An 18,107-nucleotide genomic window follows, 5' to 3' on the forward strand; every position below is an offset into this window, starting at 1 on the left:
CAGTTCGACCTTCCTCCCGCCGCCGTGTTAGGTTGAGCTAGAGGCGCGGGGGAAGAACTGGGGAAACTGGAATTTCCCGCGGAGCTGACGGCGTTTGCTCTCCCCCTACTCGTTTTAATTCCACGCGCTCCAAAATATACGCCATGGAGAAATCTTGGTAATGACCCATTCCCCGTAAGCATCCCAGGAAACACATCTGACCCTTGCCCTAAGCCGTTGGGGGAGAATTCTGGGTAACCAATTTCTCTGGTTCCCCCAGAGAATTCTGGGTAACGATTCGTTTCCATCATTTTCCCCATACCCCCGCCCCATTTGTGGATAACTGGCCACCCTAGAGAATTCTGGGTAGTTATTACAGAGGATTGTGGAAAACTGACTGGTTTTGGCTTCCTCGTTGCCTACCTCTCCATCTCCAATTCCAGGAAACAAGCATCATAGACCTTGCTTTCTAACTCCAACCTCTTCGCAGTACTTGTTCCCTTTACCTGGTGGTTCAGGGTTGAACCAGGAAGTGAGCAGATCTGAAGGGAGGAGAAAGGGAAGTCGAAGATCAGTTAGATAGTGGGTTCTTCCACCTTCACCCTACTGCCCATCCCTCTCCTGCCTGTTTCATCCTCTGCCTGACAGTTTCATCCCTTCTGCCTGCCTCATCACTCTTCTGCCCATATAATCTAGAGGACACTAAATACTAGTATCTGTGCTTACTCATGACTCTACTACCTCTTTCCCCTTGCAGGCCATGATATCCATTCTAGGCCCACTGGTGCTCTTCTGCTGAAGGTTGGCTCAGGCATTTACAGGGACTGTGGCAAGGAAGGGTGTGACGCAGGTCTATCAGCTGTCATCATCATGAACTTTGAGGGTCTGGACCCTGGACTGGCAGAGTATGCCCCGGCTATGCATTCTGCCTTGGACCCTGTCCTGGATGCCCACCTGAATCCAAGTCTGCTACAGAATGTGGAGTTGGACCCAGAGGGAGTGGCCTTGGAGGCTCTTCCCGTGCAGGAATCAGTGCACATAATGGAAGGTGTCTACTCTGAATTGCACAGCGTCGTAGCTGAAGTGGGTGTGCCTGTGTCTGTCTCCCACTTTGACTTACATGAAGAGATGCTGTGGGTGGGGAGCCATGGGGTAAGAACCGTACCCCTTTATGAGGGATGAAAGAATATATTGGTATTTTCCCAAGACTTCTGCTTTGCAAGGAGCCAGAACTGAGTTGAAGTGATGAGTTAGCTAAGTCAAACCAAGAGGAGGCTAGTGGAGAAAGAATAGAATTGGCTAGGATCCAGGGATGAGTTACACAGATATTTGTTCTCAGAAGGCATCGCACACTTTTGCCATAGTTTGTCCAAGTTTTGTTTCATTTTTGACGCTGGGGATTGAACCTAGGACTACTCTACTACTGAATTATGTCCTCAGCACAACCCCCCCACACCTTTATTTTTTTGGGGTGGGGGTACTGAAGATTGAAGCTAGAGGTGCTTTACTGTGAACCACATCCCCAGCCCTATTTATTTATTTATTTATTTATTTAGACAGGGTCTCACTAAATTGTCGAGACTGGCCTTGAACTTGTAATCCTCCTCCCTCAGCCTTCCAAATCTCTGTGCCACAGTGATTGACATCCCCAGCCCTTTTAATTTATTTTTTCTGTTTTGAGATAGGGTCTTGCTAAGTTGACCAGGCTGGTTTTAAACTTGGAATTCTCCTGCCTCAGCCTCCCAAGTAGCTGGGATCACAAGTGTGTGCAACTGAGCCTGGCTTATCTCATGTTTTGATTAACTGTACCTTTCACTTAATCTGTAGTCATTCAAATCAATCTTTAATGCCCCTCTTCTGTTTTCCATTCTTATAATTATGGAATGTTTAATGAATATTTTGCATATCTTATACAAAATCGCTTTGTTGGCTGTAGCCGACTTGTGTCTCAGAGCAGTTATCTGCATTAAGTTTTTTTTTTTTTTTTTGGTGATGCTGGGGATGGACCCCCAGGGCCTTGTGCATGCAAGGCAAGCACTCTACCAACAGAGCTATATCCCTAGCCCCCAAGTTTTTGAAAATCTGAGTCCATATTGTTTATATGCCATGAAACCAAAAGTTTTATAATAAATAATATGGTACCAGGTGCACTGGTGCATGTCTATAATCCCAGAAAATTGGGAGACAGAAGCTGGAGGATTGTAAGTTTGAGGAAAAAAGGATGTACTGATATAGGAAAAACAAAAATTCCCAAGATAGTATATAGCATGGTAAGTAGAGTGTAAGAACCACAAGCAATTAAGATTCATTAGACTAGAAGCTGGATCTAGAATGTATACATTTATTCATTCAATCAGCATTTTGTTTTGGGTTTTAACAAGACAAAGAACACAAAATTTATTACATGCCTAGAGGCTAGGGGTATAGTTTAGTGGCAGAGTAAGAATACCTCTCTAGTATGTACAAGGCCTTGGGTTTGATTCCCAGCATCACAAAGACATATACACACACACACACATTTTATTTATATTAAATGTCCAAGGTGTGGGAGTATTAGTATTAGGCTCTTAACCAAGTTTTTGTTCTCCCAGTGCTGGAGATGGAACCCAGGGTCTTGCACACGCTAGGTAAGTGCTCTACCACTGAGCTATATCCCCCAATCCTCTCAACTAGTGTTTTTTGAGCCACCTACCAGGTGCCATACCTTGCTTTAAGGTTTAGTTTTGGAATAAACAGTAAACAAAAAATGTACATCAGGTGCATCAGTACTCTTTAGAAAAATACAGTGGAAGAAAAATGTTGAAGTAATGAAAGGTGAGAAATGTTACTATTCTAATGGTCAGAAGAGTTCTCTCTGATAAAGCCACTTATTTTTCTTTTCTCTTTTTTGTTGCTAAGGATTGAACCCAGGGCCTCAAATTTACTAAGTATGTACGCCACCACTGAGTTATACCCCCAACCCCTAAAAAGCACATGAATGGAGAAAACGATATAGGCCAGAATGATCTAGACCCTCTAGAAGGGAGGGAAGAGCCATGCAAATAATTGGGGAAGAATATTCTAGAGAACTTCACATACTTTGTTAAAAGAGCTTGGACTTGATCCTTCAGGCCACTGAAGGATTTTAAAATCTGGAATGGCAAGGTCTAGTTTATGTCCCAGATGGACTGCTGAGGTAGCATTATAGAGTCTGATTGAAGGAGGATGGGGCAAGACTTAAGTGAGATCAGTTTGTAGGCTATTGTAGCTCACACAAAATATGATTAAACCCTGAAGAAGCAATGAAGTCATGGATATGCAAGAAAAACTTGGGAAACATTTAGAAATTAAACAGGAGTTGACTACCAAATGACTTAGTCGACTAGGTGGATCACTGTACCATAGAGAATATAATAATAATAATAATAATTGAAATGATGTACAAACAGTGAATTTAGAATGTAATGAGTTTGAGGTTCTCATGGGATAGCTAAGGAGTGATATTTAAAAAGTATTTGGATGCATAAGTCTGAAGTTGGAGGCAGTGATCTGGTCTAGAGAAGGAAATAAAACTTGTTTAGCATTAGGATACATAGTTGAAACCTTGAAAACAGATGAGACTGCCTAGGAAGAAGGGTGAGAAGACAGTGGGCTGGGAACATCCATGTTTCAAGTGTGGTCAAAAGAAGGAGAGTATATAAGGAAAAGAATGACTGTATGAAAGTACAAATTACGAGTCAGAAGTGAAATCAGGAGTGAATGACATCATAGAAGGTAGAGGAGGAATGTCTCACATACTCTGTTTTCCAGCCTGTGAATCACAGTGTCCACTTCCCAGATGACTGGTAGAGATTAAGATTTGACTGGAACATAAGAAAGCCAGCTGGCCAGTGGAGGATCAGAACATGTCCTTGGGCTTCTGAACACATCTCTAATAACACCTATTTTATTCAGCAGGATAAATTGAGGTAGAGTGTACCAGAGTATTTTGTAATGCATTAAGCAAAAGTACTTTGCAATACATTAACATAAAGCAGTATTGTCATTGTTTCTATCACTAAGATTAATTGGTTCCTAGCTTTATGCCTCAGTTGCTCCTAGCCAGAAAGGACAGGCAAGGAAGGAGAAGAGCTGAGCTGTACTCAGTTCCTGACCTATATCTAGAATGGTCCTATCCTTCCACTCAGGGTATGTCTGTTGTCTTTGTCCCCTACAGGGTCATGCCACTTCATTTTTTGGCCCAACCTTGGAGCGCTACTCATCTTTTCAGGTCAATGGTAGTGATGACATTCGACAAATCCAGAGCCTAGAGAATGGTATCCTTTTTCTCACCAAGAATAACCTCAAATATATGGCCCGTGGGGGTCTCATTATATTTGATTATTTGTAAGTGACTTTTCAGTTCTAGACTGGTAAAGAGGGAAACTTAGAGATAGTGAACACTAAGGGATTGGCAGCTGGCCTGTTTACCTTTTCTCTCTTGCATAGACTGGATGAGAGTGAGGATATGCACAGTCTCCTGCTGACAGACAGCAGCACTCTACTCGTTGGTGGGCTTCAGAACCACATTTTAGAGATTGATCTAAACACTGTCCAGGAGACTCAAAAGGTATAAGCCTGTGTTGGACCCAGGAAAGACCCATTCAGGGCCTGAGGTCATTGGGTGGAGGGACTGTGCTTGGGCTGAACATGTGCTGGAAATGTGGATGTGACCTTTCTGTCTTTTAGCCTGTGGGAAAAATCATTATTCTCACTGTTTTCTCCTTACTTCCCTTTTCAGTATGCGGTCGAGATACCTGGAGTCACCATTATGAGGCAGACAAATCGCTTTTTCTTCTGTGGTCACACATCTGGCAAGGTGGCCAAATTCCATAACTTTTCTTACCACAGGCCGTTTCACTAGAAAAGTGGGGCCTATGATGAGAGGAAAAATTCATTTATCATTTACGTTATACTATGAGATTATCTTGCATCCTAATGTTTTTTATAACTAGGAGCCTTGGAGGCAAAGGGGTAAATGAGTTCTTTTTTAAAAACTTTTATTCATTATTGATGGACCTTTATTCATTTATTTGTTTATATGTGGTGCTGAGAATCGAACCCAGTGCCTTACACACGCCAGGCAAGCACTCTACCACTGAGCCAGAACCCCAGTCCCGTAAATGAGTTCTTTTGAGGGTAGCTTCTAGCTCTTGTCTTCTTTTTATGCTTTTTTTTTTTTCCCCTTAGAACTGGGGATTGAACCCAGGGGAACTTTACCACTGAGCTACATTGCTACATTCCCATATCCCCAGTCCTTTTATTTATTTTTATTTTTAAAAAATGTATTTTTGAAAAAAAAATTTTAATATTTATTTTTTGTGTAGTTGGACACAATATCTTTGTTTCATTTGTTCATTTTTATATGGTGCTGAGGATCGAACTCAGGACCTTGCGTGTGCTAGGTGAGCGCTCTACCACTGAGCCACAACTCCAGCCCTGAAAAATTTTGATAAATTGCTGAGTGTCTCACTAGGTTGCTGAGGCTGATCTTAAACTTTTGATCGTCCTGCCTCAGTCTTTAGAGTTGCTAGGAATACAGGAATGCTCCACTATACCCTGCCTTTTTCTTGTTTTTAATTCTTCATATCCTAGAGCCTTAGTTCCTTGGTAGGGACCTCACAAGTTTAGGTAGGTGGCAGGGACAGAGTTAGCAGATAACAGTTATTTCTTCTTTAGGTTTCCCTGCGAGACCTCCGTAGTTTTAAGGTGGAGCATGAATTTGATGCCTTCTCAGGGAGTCTGTCAGATTTTGACGTGCATGGCAACCTGTTGGCTGCCTGTGGCTTTTCTAGCCGCCTCACTGGCCTGGCCTGTGACCGTTTCCTCAAGGTGTATGATCTGCGCATGATGCGTGCCATCACACCACTTCAAGTACATGTGGATCCTGCCTTCTTGCGCTTCATCCCTACATATACTTCTCGTCTTGCTATCATCTCTCAGTCAGGTATGAAGGGGATTGGGTAGGAGAGGTCAATGAGCAAAGGAGAAGAAGGCACCAGAAGGAATATTCTCCTAGACACCATTTTGTTGGGGGAAAAATAACTTTTCATCAGGTCCCAGGGTTTTACTTAGGCTTTGTTAGAGGTGAAAGCTTTTATTTTCTCCTTGGGTATGAGGAACACAGAAAAAGATAAAGATAGAATAGGCAAAATAATTTGAGAAGTGCTCTTTTCTGGGTAGCAAATCATCTTGTAGTTCATGGGAAGGCATCGTCATTCTGACTATAGATGTGAATTTAGGATCTGTCTTGTCTTGATATCAGAAGAGGATAGAGAAGGTAAAAAAGGAAGTCTCCTTTTCACTTTTCAGGAATCAGTGGGCTTCTTTCTCCCTCTTAGGGCAATGCCAGTTTTGTGAGCCAACAGGCCTGGCCAACCCAGCAGACATCTTTCATGTGAATCCTGTGGGACCTCTGCTAATGACATTTGATGTGTCAGCCAGCAAGCAGGCACTTGCCTTTGGGGATTCTGAGGGCTGTGTGCACCTCTGGACTGATTCCCCAGAGCCTTCCTTCAACCCCTATTCACGGGAGACTGAATTTGCTTTGCCCTGTCTGGTGGACTCATTACCTCCTCTGGACTGGAGCCAGGACCTGCTGCCTCTTTCCCTCATCCCTGTTCCACTCACAACGGACACACTCCTCTCTGATTGGCCTGCTGCCAACTCTGCTCCAGCTCCCAGGTTATATCTCACCTCTGGGCCAAAAGGAGGGAAGGGGAAAAGGCCAAGATAGAATTTTCTGCTAGCCTTGTTATTTTTATACCACTTTGCTAATTTCTGTCTATCTTTAGTATTTCCTGCACCCCCCCCCCTTGGGCATTAGGGAGTGGATGTATAGATACTATGACTCTTCAAGCCTTAGAATCATACTGAATTATAGGCGAGCCCCACCTGTCGATGCAGAGATTCTACGCACCATGAAGAAAGTGGGCTTCATTGGCTATGCACCCAACCCCCGCACCAGACTTCGTAATCAGGTGTGTTCAGAGGGGAAATAATCCCACAACTAGCCAACTGGTGTTATTCTTATCTTTTTCCTTTATTAGTCTTTTTTGTTTTTAAAAACAATTGGTTAGGGCATTTGGGGACTTGCTGAATAGAAGGAACTATGTTAGAGAGGATTCAAAGATGTAGAAGATGTCCTTGTTCTTAGGAAGTTTAGTATTTGGTTGAAGGTAAGACATTAGTCATGTCAGAAGTTATTATTATTCATATTTTTTGGTGATGCTGGGGATTGAACCCAGGGTCTTTGTGCATGTTAGGTAAGCACTCCACCACTGAGCTACATCCCCAGTCCACATCAGAAATTAGTTATGTCCTATCGTTAAATTCCAAAGGAACATTATAAACATTTAGTACTAGGGCTATTTAGAAGAGAAGTGTTACTCTAGACTAGAGTGGTAAAGGGTGGCATAATGAAAGAGGTGGATTTTGAACTGCAAATATGGGATATGGATAAGTTAATGGTAATGAAGGAGAATATTCAAGATGAAGAACAATGTTATTGGAAGTCTCAAGAGGAATTAATGCAAAAGCCTGTTCTGAGGAACTAAGAGTACACCAGTCTGGCTAGAACAGCAGTTAGTACTGGAAAGTAGTGAGAGAGAAAAATTAGGGCCAAGCTGTTAAGCTTTTAACACGAGTGTGTAGTAGAAGAAGTGAGCTAGGCATGGTGGCACTTTCCTATAATCCTAGCTACTTCGGAGGCTGAGGCAGATTTGAGGCCAGCCTCAGTAACTTAGTGAGACCCTGTCTCAATAAAAATTTAAAAAGGGTCTGGGGGTGTAGCTCAGTGGTGGAGTGTCTCTGGGTTCAATCCCCAATCAAAGAAAAAAAAAAGAAGCGATTCACTTTGAAAGCAGCATTCTGTGAGGGTTAGTTTGGTAACTGAATGAGTGGATATAGGGAGACCAGTGGGGAAGCCACCACAGTTGTCCAGCTGATATGGCAGTAGAAATAAAAAGGAAACAGTGAATACTGTTTCTATTTTTCATGAAAATAGAAGGCTCAGAACATGGTGGCTGTTTCAGTGTTGGTATAAAAGAGAGGTGGAAACCAAAGATGATTAAGATATCCAACTAGGGCTAGAAATGTGGCTCAGTGGTTGAATGGTTGGCTGACAAACATGAGGCCCTGGATGTGATCCCTAGTACTAGAAAAAGGAAAGAAAAAAGAAAAGACAGACATCCAACAGAGTTAACCTTTTTTTTAAAACCCTAGATTCCTTACCGACTTAAGGAGTTGGATAGTGAATTTGATAGCTTCAGCCAGGTCACTGAGTCACCGATAGGACGGGAAGAGGAGCCACATCTCCACATGGTTTCAAAGAAATACCGCAAGGTGCTGGAGGGCCCCAAGGCAGGACTTCTGTGGCTTATGGGGAAAGGTGCCCTGGGAAGTGTATATGAGAAAAGATGAAAGGATTCTGTCAAGAAGCTTTCACCTACTACTCTGGACCCAGGAGGGAGGTTTTAAGGAAAGGCTATGGCTACTGGGAAGATTTGGGGACTCTAAAGACTCATCCTGCTTAGACTGTTTTTACCATAGGTAACCATCAAATATTCCAAGCTAGGGCTTGAAGACTTTGACTTCAAACACTATAATAAGACCCTTTTTGCTGGATTAGAGCCTCACATCCCCAATGCCTACTGTAACTGCATGATTCAGGTAAGGACTGGGTATTGTATAACTGGAACGTGCCTACTGCTTTTTTTCTTCCATTTTTGTTGCCCCTCAACTCCTACTCTACTCTTCCCAAGTGTCCTCAATCAAGCTCACTGTACCTTAAACTCATCTAGTATTCTTTTTTGCCCACACATCTTCAAATCTCCACTGTGAGCTCCACAGCTTTAATGGAATTCTACTTTGTATTCTCCACCAGCTTACTTAACCTCTCCATCTCTCATCTCCTCCAGATACCCTCACCTCTTCTCCTCCCTCTAGGTGCTCTATTTCCTGGAGCCTGTTCGCTGTCTAATTCAGAACCATCTCTGCCAGAAGGAGTTCTGTCTGGCATGTGAATTGGGCTTCCTCTTCCATATGTTGGACCTCTCTCGTGGTGATCCTTGCCAGGTCAGTGCCTGGATACCTGGGACACTTAAAATGGAAGGAGAAGGGGGAGAGGTATGGGGAAAATGGAAGAACTGTGATTGGGCAAAGGTAGGGGAGCGTGCATGGGGGCAGGAAAGTTGGTAGAATGAGATGGACATGATTACCCTAGGTATGTGTATGATTGCACATATGGTTTGATGCTACATTGTGTACAACCACTGAAATAAAAAGTTGTGCTACAACTGTGTACAGTGAATCAAAATGCATTCTGCTGTCATACATACCCAATTAAAATAAATAAGTTAATTTTTAAAAAGTTATGCGGATGTAGTAAAACAAATGGCCACAAAAGAGAAAATAACCCCTTTCCATCCACATACCCCTTTCCAGGGCAGTAATTTTCTTCGGGCATTCCGGACCATTCCTGAGGCCTCAGCCCTTGGTCTGATCCTAGCTGACTCAGATGAGGCTTCAGGCAAGGGCAATCTGGCTAGGCTCATTCAGAGATGGAATCGCTTCATTCTCACTCAACTGCATCAGGATATGCAGGAGCTTGAAGTACCCCAGGCATATCGAGGTGCTGGAAGCAGGTATAGAATTGGTTGGGAATAGTTAAAGAAACATGATAGGCCCTTCTGGGACTTAAAGGGTCTCCTTACTTCCTCAGTATGTATATGTTGCCTTCCCCACTCTTAGCAGTTTTTGTTCATCGGGGGACTCTGTCATTGGGCAACTGTTCAGTTGTGAGATGGAGAACTGCAGCCTTTGTCGCTGTGGCAGTGAGACTGTGCGAGCTTCATCCACTCTGCTTTTCACACTCTCCTACCCTGAGGGTAGCAACTGTGGTATACCCTGCAGCTGGGTTGGGAAGCCTCCCCTAGGTGTAACCTTGGTGGGGGGTGGATTAATTATGGGTGGAAGGGAGAACCTGGAGTGACGTATCCAGTTTCCTCTCAGATAAAACCGGGAAGAACTATGACTTTGCTCAGGTGCTGAAGCGAAGCATCTGCCTGGAACAGAATACACAAGCCTGGTGTGACAACTGTGAGAAGTACCAGCCCACGGTGAGTGGGTATTACCCTGAACTGGATGGAGTCCAACCATGTTGGAGACTTGGCCAGGTCCCACTTGGACCTGACTATGTTGGCACTACAATCTAGGGATATATATATATATATATATATATATAGGGGGTGGGAAGAAACCAAATTTGAGGCTATAGGCCTTCTGTTCCTGTACAGGTTTCTTACCCTGTAGATTCCCTGCTATTTCTTTCTTTTCTTTTCTTTTTTTTTGGTCCTGGGATTGAATTTGGGCACTTGACCACCGAGCCACATCCCCAGCCCTATTTTGTATTTTATTTAAAGACAGGGTCTTAATGAGTTGCTTTGCTCTTGTTGAGGCTGTCTTTGAACTCGCAATCCTCCTGCCTTAGCCTCCTGAACTTCTGGGATTACAGGCGTGTGCCACCACCCTCAGCTTCCGTGCTATTTCGTGTTTGTTTTGTTTTCTCAGATTCAGACCCGCAATATCCGCCATCTGCCAGATATTCTTGTTATTAACTGTGAAGTGAACAGCTCAAAAGAGGCTGATTTCTGGAGAATGCAGGCTGAGGTAAGGACTGAGGCTGGAAACAGGGCCTTTAGGAGTACTTTATATTTTTCTTCCTTTCTGTGTGATCATGTTCTTGAAGAATCAGATGTTTTATCCTTTGTGTTCAGGTTGCCTTCAAGATGGCAGTAAAGAAACATGGTGGGGAAATCTCCAAGAACAAGGAATTTTCTTTGGCTGATCGGTAGGTTCTGTCTTAGGAGTTGTCAAAGGATTGAACTAGCTGGGCATGGTGGCACATGCCATTTGGGAAGCTGGGGCAGGAGGATTGTAGGTTCAAGGCCAGCCTGGGCAACTTAGCAAGAGAGTGTCTCAAAAATTTTTTAAAAGGATTGAGGATGTAGCTCAGTAGTAGAACATTTGTGAAGCATGTGTGAAGCCCTAGGTTCAATCCCTACTACTATAAGAAAAAAAAAAAACAGATTAAACTACCCATAGTAACTCTTATCACTGACTAGCTCTCTTCAGAGTACATTTCTAATTCTTCTGTCCTGATAGGAAGGAACTAGGGAGTCCAGAGGGTGTGCTGTTGTGTCCCTCCATTGAAGAGTTGAAGAATGTCTGGCTTCCTTTTTCCATTCGCATGAAGATGACCAAGAACAAAGGGCTGGATGTTTGCAATTGGACTGAAGTGCAGGTTGTTGGAAAAATTGGGAAGAAGAGAGGGACTGAGGGAGAAAAGGTGGGATAGAAGGTGAAGTAGGACAGGGGCAAGGTGGAACTTAGTAGAGGAGAAGGAAAGGAATAAGGCCTAGTATTTATCAGCTGTGGGATTTTCAGTTCAGTGCTATGAGTCATAGATGGGCTAGAATGGACATAATGCACCCTGGTCCCCCATTCCCTATTCACCCAACTCCTGTCCTCTAGCCCCACTCCCCCTACACCTATCCTTAAACTTAGCTTAGCAGCCTGGGTACCTTCCTCACAGTGGGGTCCAGCCAGGGCAGAGGAGGAACATGGTGTCTATGTGTATGACCTGATGGCTACTGTGGTACACATCCTGGACTCACGCACAGGGGGCAGCCTGGTGGCTCACATCAAAGTTGGAGAGACCTACCACCAGCGCAAGGAGGTAAGTGAGATGGTATAGAGCAAGGTCACTCCTGGGGATGACCATAGTAGAGACCCAGATCTGTCCTTGAGCTTCTGACACAGTGGTCAAGCCATAATTTGGCCTCAGCCTTTCTCTGATTCTACACAGGGTGTTACTCATCAGCAGTGGTATCTCTTCAATGACTTCCTTATTGAACCTATTGATAAGGTGAGTTGCAACATGTTCTATTCCCTTTTCATCTCCCCTTTCCTAGCATTCTCATTCTCAAGGTCCTGTAGAATGCCAGGCATATTCAAGAGGGAGGAAGGAATATTCAGGAATAACAGGTGTTAGCTAAATTAAAAACATCACTGGAGTCTTGGCCTCTGACTTGGGGAAGAAGAAAAAAAAAGGGACATATGAATACATAGGCCATAAGTACTTTTTTTACTTTTCCTTCTTTGCTCCTTTCTTCCCTCCCTCCCTACCTTTTCCTCCTTCCTTCTTTTTCTCTTTCTTCCTTCTTTTCTGCTAGGGATTGAACCCAGGGCCTTGCACATGCTAGGCGAGCACTTTACCATTGAATTATATCCACAACCTCTTTTTCTCTTCTCTAGTATGAAGCAGTGCAATTTGACATGAATTGGAAAGTACCTGCTATCCTTTATTATATCAAAAGGAATCTCAATTCTAGATACAACCTGAATAGTAAGTGGTACAGAAGTAGATCTTGGGTGTGGGCAGCTTAAATTGGGCTTCAGAAAGACATCTGGGAAATAGCTTGTTAGTATACAAGATTGGAAACCACTGCTATTTCCAGGGATACTACAGAGATTCTGTTTATCAGATATTAAACTTAGAAGCTGGAAATCCAGAGGGTGGAATGGGAGAGGGTGAGGGGAAGTTTGATAAAAATGGTTTTATGTTATGAATCTCTCTTCTTTTAGAGTTGAGTTCATTAAGTCCCTGTTTGGTACCTTTAAATCATAGTTTCTCTGTAGCCTTATTTTTCTGGATTTTCTAAGGTACAAATTAACAATCTTATTCTTTTTTTCTCTAGATTTTTTTTTATCTTTATTTTGGTTATTTATTTTTATGTGGTGCTGAGGATCAAACCCAGTGCCTCACATGTGCAAGGCAAGTGCTCTGCCACTGAGCCACAATGCCAGTCCCTTTTATAATTTTTTCATGGAGTCTCTCTGTCTCTTTTTTCTTTTGTGTGTAGCCCTGGAGTTTTGAGTCCAGGGCCTTATGCATGCTAGGCAAGTACTTTACCTTAAACTACATCCCAGTCTCTTTTCTTGGCATATTTCATGATAATTTTGTGATTTGATCTATTCTGTTTACGGGCTCTGTTTATCAAATACAATCTTTTTACTCATGCTTTGATTACTAAGGGATCACTATACATACCAGAATCTCTAATTTGACATTGTAGGCTTCTCTCCCCTAGTCAGTTCCTTATCCCCAGCTCTCTGTCCTCTGCATTCTCTCTTCCAGTCAAGAACCCTATTGAGGCTAGTGTGCTGTTGGCTGAAGCCTCATTGGCACGGAAGCAACGGAAAACACATACTACCTTTATTCCACTGATGCTGAATGAAATGCCACAGGTTGGGGACCTGGTAGGCCTCGATGCTGAGTTTGTCACCCTTAATGAGGTAACTAAGACCAAAAGGATATGGTGTATTAGAACAGAACTCGAAGGATACTAGGAATTGTAAACATCTCTCTGATTTTCTTAACTCTTATCACGTAGGAAGAAGCAGAGTTACGCAGTGATGGTACCAAGTCTACCATTAAACCAAGTCAGATGTCAGTAGCAAGGATCACTTGTGTTCGGGGCCAAGGGCCCAATGAGGGTATCCCCTTCATAGATGACTACATCTCTACTCAGGAGCAGGTATTAGCATATGAGGTGCCAGTGAGGCAGATGCGGTGCTTATATAAAGTGCTTGAGAACCCAGGGAAAAATGGTAGGAGACTTCACCTTACATGTGAGTAATCTGTCCTTTTCTATTTTCCTAGGTAGTGGATTACTTGACTCAGTACTCGGGGATAAAGCCAGGAGACCTTGATGCCAAAATTTCCTCCAAACACCTCACAACTCTCAAGTCTACCTACTTAAAGCTTCGTTTTCTCATTGACATTGGAGTCAAGTTTGTGGGGCATGGCCTGCAAAAAGACTTCCGGGTCATCAATCTCATGGTTCGGATAGGGCTTTTCTAAGAGTCACTTTTTTTTTTTTTTTTTTTTTTTTGGGTACTGGTGATTGAAGTCAGGGGCACTCAACCACTGAGCCATATCCCCAACCCTTTTTTATATTATATTTAGAGACAAGGTCTCACTGAGTTACTTAAGGCCTAGCTTAGTTGCTGAAGCTGGCTTTAAACTCGCTATTCTCCTACCTCAGCCTCCCAAGCTGCTGGGATTTCAGGCTTGTACTACTACACCTGGCTTAAGAGTCACTTTTGAGGGTGGGCCACTCAGGGTAAATAAAGGACACAATATTGGGCTGGGGATGTGGCTCAAGTGGTAGCGCGCTCGCCTGGCATGCGTGCGGCCCTGGTTCGATCCTCAGCACCACATACCAACAAAGATGTTGTGTCCGCCGAGAACTAAAAAATAAATATTAAAAATTCTCTCTCTCTCTCCTCTCTCACTCTCTCTTTAAAAAAAAAAAAAGGACACAATACCTTTATTTATTTATTCAGGGTAAACTATTGTGCTTTTGGAAAATGGGAAATTACGTATCCATACTTTAAGTCTCCCACTTTTTTGTCCCTGCTAGGTGCCCAAGGACCAAGTCCTTGATACTGTCTACCTGTTCCACATGCCCCGAAAACGAATGATTTCCCTGCGATTCCTTGCTTGGTACTTTCTGGGTGAGTTGCCTCTGCCTCATAGGTCCCTGTGGGGCTAAGAATAGGAAATTTTAGCTAGGCATAGTGGCTCATACTTGTGATTCCAGCTACCCAGGAGGCAGAAGCATTGTGAGTTTGAGGCCAACCTGAGCAACACAGACCATGTCTCAAAAAACAAACAAACAAAAAAAAAAAAAACGGTATGCTAGGTTAGGGGGAGGGTTCATGTCTATAATCCCAGAACCTAGCAATTCAGGAGGCTGAAGTAGGAGGATCAAAAGTTCAAGGCCAGCCTCAGCAACTTAGCAAGACCTTGTCTCAAAAAATAAAAAGGAGGGCTGAGGTTGAGGCTCAGTAGTAGAGCTTTCGCCTAGCACATGCAAGGCCCTGGGTTTGATCCTTAGCATTGTGTCCAACTACAACTAAAAAATAAATATTTAAAAAAAAAAAAAAAAAAAGCGGGGCTGGGGCTCAGTGGTAGTGCACTTGCTTGGCATGTGTGAGGCACTGGGTTTGCTTCTCAGCACCACAAATAAATAAATAAAGATCTATCAACAACTAAAAAAATATTTTTTAAAAAATAAATAAAAAATAGAAAGGACTGGGAATATAACTTATGGTAAAGTGCCCCTAGGTTCAATCCCCATACACACACACAAAAAAAAAGCAGAGTGAAAAATGTATTGGCAGACAAAGCGGGGGTAGGTAGGGCTCTGAGTTAGTGGTGAGAGTTGCTATTGGATTTAGTTTGTTTCAGTATTACAGGGAAGGTGTTTTGACTCTTTCCATTAAGGAAAGGCATGTTTTTTGTTTGTTTGTTTGTTTGTTTTTATTGGTTCACAACATTACAAAGCTCTTGACATATCATACTTTGAACAATAGTTTCAAGTGAGTTATGAACTCCCATTTTTACCCCAAATACAGATTGCAGAATCACATAGGTTACACATTCACATTTTTACATAATGCCATACTAGTGACTGATGTATTCTGCTACCTTTCCTATCCTCTACTATCCCCCTCCCCCCTGTTTGTTTGTTTTTAATACTTATTTTTTAGTTGTAGTTGGACACAATACCTTTATTTATTTATTTTTATGTGGTGCTGAGGATTGAACCTAGGGCTTCGCACATGCTAGGCTAGTGCCCTACTGCTCAGCCCCAGCCCCAGCCCAGGAAAGGCATGTTTTTTAAAATTATTGTTTCCTAGGAGACAGGGGTGGGAGCAGGGGAGAATGTTCCTGCCTCCCTTTGCTGGCTTCCAAACTATTCCACCTCTCATTTCTCCAGACCTAAAGATTCAAGGGGAGACCCATGACAGTATTGAGGATGCCCGCACAGCCCTTCAGCTCTACCGAAAGTATCTGGAACTAAGCAAGAATGGCACTGAGCCTGAATCCTTCCACAAGGTACTCAAGGGTCTTTATGAAAAGGGCCGGAAGATGGACTGGAAAGTGCCTGAGCCCGAGAGCCAGACGAGTCCCAAGAGTAAGGCCTGGGATGGGACAAGGGAAACTGGATTGGGTAGGTTTTGATTGCATGGAGATTTATACATACCACAGTAATAACAATACCATCCCTGCCTTATATTTGTGAAATACAGTTTACAAAAGCACTTAATCCTTTTAATAGTCACTGAAGCATAATATATTATTGAAACTCTCTATTGGTCCAGAATCTCCTCTTGCCCAATTCTAAAATGTTTGGGGAGCATCCTTGTCCTCTTTTGTCTTGCATTTTTTCTTCATAAAAAGTATTCTAGTGTTTGATGGTGTGCACCTGTAATCCCAGCTCCTCAGGGGGATGAGACAGGAGGATCACAAATTAGAGGCCATCCTCAATGAGTTGGTGGGACTGTCTCTCAAAAATAAACAGGACTGGAGGGCTAGGGTTGTAGCTCCGTGGTAGAATGTCCTGGTAGAATATTCACCTAGCACTGAGTCTGATTCTCAGCACTGTATATAAATAAATAAAATAAAGGTCCAGGGGCTGGGGTTGTGGCTCAGTGGTAGCACACTTGTCTGGCATGTGTGAGGCACTGGGTTCAATCCTCAGCACGAAAGAAAGAAAGAGAGAAAGAGAGAGAGAAGGAAGGAAGGAAGGAAGGGAGGGAGGGAATGTCCATCTACAACTAAAAAGGGTATTTAAAAAAAAAAGGTCCAGGGGCTGGGGTTGTAGTTCAGCATAGAGCGCTCACCTAGCATGTGCAAAGCCTTGGGTTTGATCCTCAGCACCACATAAAAATAAATAAAATATAAATAAAGGTATTGTGTCCAATTACACCTAAAAAATAAAACATTTTTAAAAAAAGGTCCACAGGCAACTAAAAATATTTATATGACAGGACTGGGGGAAAAAATGGCTGGGGAATTAGCTCACCCAGGGGTGTAAAGCACCCCTGGGTTCAGTCCCTAGTACTGGGGGTGAGGGGAAAGATAGTAGTTTTCCAGGTGTTTTCCCCAGTTGACCTTCAGAGTGTTACTCTTGGTTTTGTCTCTTAACAGATGCAGCTGTCTTTTCCTCAGTGCTGGCACTTTGACCTCCCTTCTTCCTTCAGTGTTCTATGACCCTAGAACTTGAGGATGGCTTCCTAAGTTGGCTTTACCCTGCCCACTTCCAGAATTGGACCTGCTCAGGGTCCTCAGATGGTGCTACTAACAGAACTGGAATGTAACAAAGTTGTTGCAAAGGTTTTGGGAGCCAGATTCCTTCTTCATCCTTTGCAAAACAGTGGGTCAGAAAAAGGAATCTAGGACTGACCCAGATGGAAAGTAACTGGTATTATCATGAATGATTAATATCCAGGCAGAAAAGCACCTGGAACCAAATCTTTTAGTTCCTAGCCGGCTAGGAACTGAAGTCCTGGATAGTGACAGGCTACAACAGGAGCTCCAGACTTAGCTCAAACTTGAGGGATGCCTGGAGGAACCAGCATGTAGTCTTGGCCCTAGCAAACCAGTATTGCCAGCACCATTGCCAAAAGGCACTTTGGGTCCCGGAGAAAGCTTGACCTGATGACAACTGAGAAGCATCTGTCTTCCATCCATTTTCCTGTCTCAAGTTTTGTTTTAATTTTTTTAAAAAATTGTTTTAAACCGCATGTTTTATAAAATAAAAACAAAAATTATTGTCTGTCTTCTCATTATATTATATAGAACTTCTAGTGTGGGGTTTTCTTCCTCTTCTTTATTTTGGCTTTATATAACCATGGAAAACTAGTGTTCAGATCCCTACCTAGAAATGAAGGTAAAGTTCTGGATCTAGGAGTATATGTTTCCTAAAAAAAAAAAAAAAAAAATGCTAAGTCTTTGCTGTAGCTGCCTAAAGTCGGATTGTTTGAAGATTTACAGTACCTTTTCCCAGTTAATTTTGTAAGCTGACAAACTACAAGTCCCAGTTTCTTTTTTAAGACTTGTAGCTACTGATAAAAAGTATGTCTGGTGCTGCGGTGCTTCCTGGGAATTGTAGTTTCCTCTATACTTGAAGCTCCGGCTTCTTGCTGGCTATCAACATACCTTTTTGAATGTCCTTGCCTACATGGACTGATAAGGC

The 18,107-nt window shown here is 42.9% G+C and overlaps 1 protein-coding gene across 8 annotated transcripts; it reads left to right on the top strand.

Moving 5' to 3' along the window:
• Window position 1: 1 nt before the first annotated feature.
• Window positions 2–17,687, top strand: Pan2 (poly(A) specific ribonuclease subunit PAN2). Of its 8 annotated transcripts, none has more exons than XM_078053304.1 (26): window positions 2–157; window positions 737–1,131; window positions 4,175–4,344; window positions 4,447–4,567; window positions 4,739–4,816; window positions 5,677–5,944; window positions 6,339–6,681; window positions 6,881–6,977; window positions 8,221–8,340; window positions 8,548–8,667; window positions 8,944–9,072; window positions 9,442–9,641; window positions 9,748–9,896; window positions 10,009–10,115; window positions 10,567–10,665; window positions 10,773–10,846; window positions 11,161–11,299; window positions 11,591–11,734; window positions 11,843–11,923; window positions 12,313–12,403; window positions 13,196–13,353; window positions 13,452–13,595; window positions 13,721–13,900; window positions 14,484–14,577; window positions 15,846–16,079; window positions 17,060–17,687. In XM_078053304.1, the coding sequence occupies exons 2-26, from the start codon at window positions 850–852 to the stop codon at window positions 17,092–17,094; spliced, it is 3,657 nt and encodes a 1,218-aa protein (XP_077909430.1). In that variant the 5' UTR covers window positions 2–157; window positions 737–849; the 3' UTR covers window positions 17,095–17,687. The 8 variants fall into 8 exon arrangements, with proteins under 8 accessions (XP_077909430.1, XP_077909431.1, XP_077909437.1 ...); XM_078053305.1 differs by having other exon boundaries at window positions 15,846–16,043; XM_078053311.1 differs by having other exon boundaries at window positions 15,846–15,964.
• The last annotated feature ends 420 nt before the right edge of the window (window positions 17,688–18,107 follow it).

The sequence above is a fragment of the Ictidomys tridecemlineatus genome, chromosome 6 (genome assembly GCF_052094955.1).
Source record: "Ictidomys tridecemlineatus isolate mIctTri1 chromosome 6, mIctTri1.hap1, whole genome shotgun sequence".
Lineage (NCBI taxonomy): Eukaryota > Metazoa > Chordata > Mammalia > Rodentia > Sciuridae > Ictidomys > Ictidomys tridecemlineatus.

Excerpts from the sequence above, each read along its gene's own strand:
- Pan2 (XM_078053304.1), top strand. The coding sequence starts at position 850 with ATGAACTTTGAGGGTCTGGACCCTGGACTGGCAGAGTATGCCCCGGCT. Across the intron at positions 8,668-8,943 it reads ACTGTAACTGCATGATTCAG|GTGCTCTATTTCCTGGAGCC; the intron begins GTAAGGACTGGG and ends TCCTCCCTCTAG. Across the intron at positions 10,666-10,772 it reads TCTGGAGAATGCAGGCTGAG|GTTGCCTTCAAGATGGCAGT; the intron begins GTAAGGACTGAG and ends CTTTGTGTTCAG.